The 3,521-nt window shown below is 62.8% G+C and overlaps 1 protein-coding gene across 2 annotated transcripts; it reads left to right on the plus strand.

Annotated features, from left to right (window-relative positions):
* The first annotated feature begins 1,462 nt into the window (after positions 1–1,462).
* On the plus strand, positions 1,463–3,296 carry H696_03476. 2 transcript variants are annotated; one of them, XM_009497339.1, is made up of 5 exons: positions 1,463–1,602; positions 1,759–1,819; positions 2,004–2,090; positions 2,285–2,423; positions 2,602–3,296. In XM_009497339.1, the coding sequence occupies exons 2-5, from the start codon at positions 1,764–1,766 to the stop codon at positions 2,860–2,862; spliced, it is 543 nt and encodes a 180-aa protein (XP_009495614.1). In that variant the 5' UTR covers positions 1,463–1,602; positions 1,759–1,763; the 3' UTR covers positions 2,863–3,296. The 2 variants fall into 2 exon arrangements, with proteins under 2 accessions (XP_009495614.1, XP_009495615.1); XM_009497340.1 differs by lacking the exons at positions 1,463–1,602; positions 1,759–1,819; positions 2,004–2,090 and having other exon boundaries at positions 2,201–2,423.
* Positions 3,297–3,521: the final 225 nt, after the last annotated feature.

Consider the following 3,521-nt stretch of genomic DNA (forward strand, 5'->3'; position numbering starts at 1 on the left):
GTGCGTCGCGTGTGCCTCTGCGCCCTGCGTCGCCTCCTCCCCTCCTCCCGACCTGTGCCCTCCTCTCTTTCGCCGCTTCTTCTTTCCCCTTCCTCCGGCTTTCGGTCTCTCGCTCGATCTCGCTTGCGCGCGCATCGCCTCTCTCCCTCGTGTATGCTGAGAGAGAGAGCGAGCGAGCGACGTAAGGGCCAACCGATGAGGCGATGGCGGAGAGAGCTGGGTGGCTCCTTTTGTGCCTGCCCCCCCCTCTCCCTCCCTCCCCATGTTTCTACGTCCTTCCCGGCCTCCTCTCATTTCCCTCTCGCCGTGCCTTTTTCTCCTCACTCCTAGTTCTCGTGTCCCGCGTGCCTCCGTGTGTCGTGCCATGTGTGTATGCGAGCAGGGCACGTGTGAGAAGGCAGAGAGAAAGAGAGAGAGAGAGCAAGCGAGTGAACGCGGGGAGTGTGTTGAAGGGAGCGAAAAGAGGAGAGCAGACGACGCCATATCCGGCAAGCAGATAATATGGCCGAGCTGAGGGCTCTCCCAAGGGGAGAGCGCGCCTGTCCTTGTTTTTACACATACATACACCCAAACAAACATATATACACAATCATCAATGGATGCTACCCCCTCCCCCCCCCCCCTCACCTACAGAACATGCGCATGCACCTTTTTCCGTGCATGTGGCTTGCTTACCGCCCCTGCTGATGTTTCTCCCTTCCCGGGAGAGGTTCAGAGATTGCTGGGGCAGGAGAGGGAACGACGAGGAGGCCAACGAAGAGGGCGCTGCGTGGGTGTGGGTGTGGGTGTGGGAAGGGGCTCGCTCCTCGGTCAGACATCTGCGGAAGCTCATTTGTCCCCTTTCGAGGGCTAGGGGGGAAGTACTGACGATTGCCGAATGTTGGGGGGGGGGGGGGGTGCTCCCTCTTCTGTGGCCAGCATCCGTCTCAAGGAACAGCGCGAGCATGCAAAGGTCGGTCCGTGGGAAGGACACCCGGCGGTTGGCTCGGCTCGGCTGGGGAGGGGGGTGGGCGCGGGCGACTCTCTCGCCGTGCGTCCTGCTGCGGCGGGCCAGGCGGGTGGCCGCCGCCGTCCATTGGCACCGTCGGCGTGACCCGCACACGTGACCCGGCCGACGACCATGCGCGCCGCGCCATCTCCACGCGTCGCACTTGCGCCTCGGTTGCGGCGCGCGTGTGTTTCCTTGCCAGCCCCGCGTTGGGCCCTCTGTACTCCTTCTTCGCCCGCCTGGTCTCTTGGCGAGTGTGTGCGTGTGCGGGTCTCGCCCCCCTCAGGGAGAAGTACGCTTGCTGTGAGGCAGGAGGGGGGGGGGGGGTACCTTCCAGTATATTGCTGCGGGCTGTTGTTCGCACCCTCAATGCGTCTCGTACCTCGCGCTGGGGCAGGGGCGGAGGACGGCCGAACTGCTTAAGGCCACCCGCCACACATCTCCAGGGCGATCGTGCCTCCCAGGCCATCGTACCTCTCTCCTTCTCTCCCTCTCTGCCTCCCTGCCTTCCTGCCTCTTGCCCCCTCCCCTTTCCAGTCCCTTCCACGCCCTTCACCTCCATCTCCCCTGTGTTCTTTTCTCCGTCCGGCGCCCCGTTGGCCCTCCAGATTTCTGTGCGTGCGCGCGCTTCCACGCCCCTCGGTTCCCTTCGCCTTTTGCCCCTGTGCCGGCTGCCCGTTGCCCACTCAACTGACTCTCTTTCTCCCCCTTTCTTTCTTTCTCTCTCTTTCATCATTTCTTCCTTTCCCCTCCGTCCCCGGTTGGCGCAGACACCATGCGGCCGCTCACTGACGAGGAGACTCGTGTTTTTTTCGAGAAGCTGATGAACTAGTGCGTGCCTTGGCCTCTTTCTTTCTTTCTTTCTCTCTCTCTCCCACCAAGATGGTACACGCGTGTATTTGCGTGTGTGTGTATGTACAATGCCTGTGGCACTAACCCATTCCCTCCTTCCCTCTCTCTTTCCCGTGCACGCACGTGCGCATGTTCCTCCACCCTCCCGCTCCCCCCTGAACAGCATCGGGGATAACATTTCCTTCCTGGTCGAGCGGCCAGACGAGCCACACTGCTTCCGCCTTGTCAAGGATCGCGTCTACTACATGAGGTGCGCTTGCTGCCTCTTCGCTCCCTGCGTGACTCTGTCTTCCTCTGCCCCCCCCCCCTTTCTCTTTCTCTCTTCCTCTCTCTCTCTCTCTCTCTTCCTCTCTCTCTCTCTCTATCTCCTTCTGACCCCCACCTCATCGCCCCTGCCCTCGGATAACCCACCGCCTTCTCTCCCTCCGCTCGCCCGCCCAACAGCGAGAAGGTGATGCTTTGGTCCACCAACATGGCCCGCGACAACCTGCTGGCCCTGGGTACCTGCTTCGGCAAGTTCACCAAGACCGGCAAGTTCCGTCTGCACGTCACCGCCCTCGACTACCTGGCCCAGTATGCCAAGGTGCGTGTGGTGGTGCAGCACCCCCCTCCCTCCGGTGGCTCCCGTCTTTGTTTTCCCTGTCGCCCAAAGAGACACGGGGGCGGCCTCCTCTTTCCTCCTTGCCCCGGTGCTTCTCCTGCCTCCACCACTGACTCGCAATCGATTCTCCCCCCTCCTCCTCGCCCCTCGCCCCGCACAGTTCAAGGTCTGGATCAAGCCCAACGGCGAGATGTCCTTCCTGTACGGCAACCACATTGCCAAGGCCCATGTTGGCCGGCTGACCGATGACATCCCCATGTATGCTGGGGTGGTGGTCTTCAACATGGCCGACGTGCCGCTGGGCTTCGGCGTGGCGGCCCAGACGACCGAGGCCGCGCGCAAGCTCGACCCGACCGCCATCATGGCCTTCCACCAGGCCGATGTGGGCGAGTACCTCCGCAGCGAGGATACCCTGGCGTAAGAGCCAGGGCCGGGGAGTGGCCCGAGGGACCGGCAGCCGGCCGGACCGGGCCCGGGGGGTCCACCGGGATGCCAGGCACCCGGCGGTAGCATGGACGTGTGTCCGCTGCGCTGCGGCGACATCCTTCCTCATTCCCAGCATGATGCCTCCTTCTGGTTGTGCGCGCATCGCACCGCTCCGGGGCGCTTGCACATGGCCGAGCACCGAGTAGTGGCACCGGGCCGAGGTCTTCTCCTCCCGGGGACGTGACTTTCTCCCCTCGCTGCAGTAGAGACGCCGCGCGCTGGCGAAGCAGCATGTGCACCCGGTTCCTCCCTCGTGCCCTCCCTTTGCGTCTTTTCCCCCTTCCCCCCCCCCCTCTCCTCTGTCCTTCTACCTCTCCACCTCCTGGATCCACTTGTTTTTTCATAAATATATCGTCAAAATTCGTCCAACAGTGTGTGCTGTGTCCGTCTTTTGTCGGCCTTCTCGTGAGCTGCCAGGAGCGGGTGCGGGGCAAGGGGGGAGGGTAAAGATCAGGTGGCGCGCGGGCGCCAGTCAGTGCGATCTCTCTCTCTCTCTCTCTCTCTCTCTCTCGCCCGCTCTTTGTCCTCCTTTCTCGCGCATGCCTGGGCCCTGCCCCGCGGGAGGGCATTTGTCTGTTTTGACAGGGAAGGGCA

Source organism: Fonticula alba (genome assembly GCF_000388065.1).
Source record: "Fonticula alba strain ATCC 38817 unplaced genomic scaffold supercont2.5, whole genome shotgun sequence".
Classification (NCBI taxonomy): Eukaryota; order Rotosphaerida; family Fonticulaceae; genus Fonticula; species Fonticula alba.

Excerpts from the sequence above, each read along its gene's own strand:
- H696_03476 (XM_009497339.1), top strand. The coding sequence starts at position 1,764 with ATGCGGCCGCTCACTGACGAGGAGACTCGTGTTTTTTTCGAGAAGCTG. Across the intron at positions 2,091-2,284 it reads GATCGCGTCTACTACATGAG|CGAGAAGGTGATGCTTTGGT; the intron begins GTGCGCTTGCTG and ends CCCGCCCAACAG. Across the intron at positions 2,424-2,601 it reads ACCTGGCCCAGTATGCCAAG|TTCAAGGTCTGGATCAAGCC; the intron begins GTGCGTGTGGTG and ends CGCCCCGCACAG.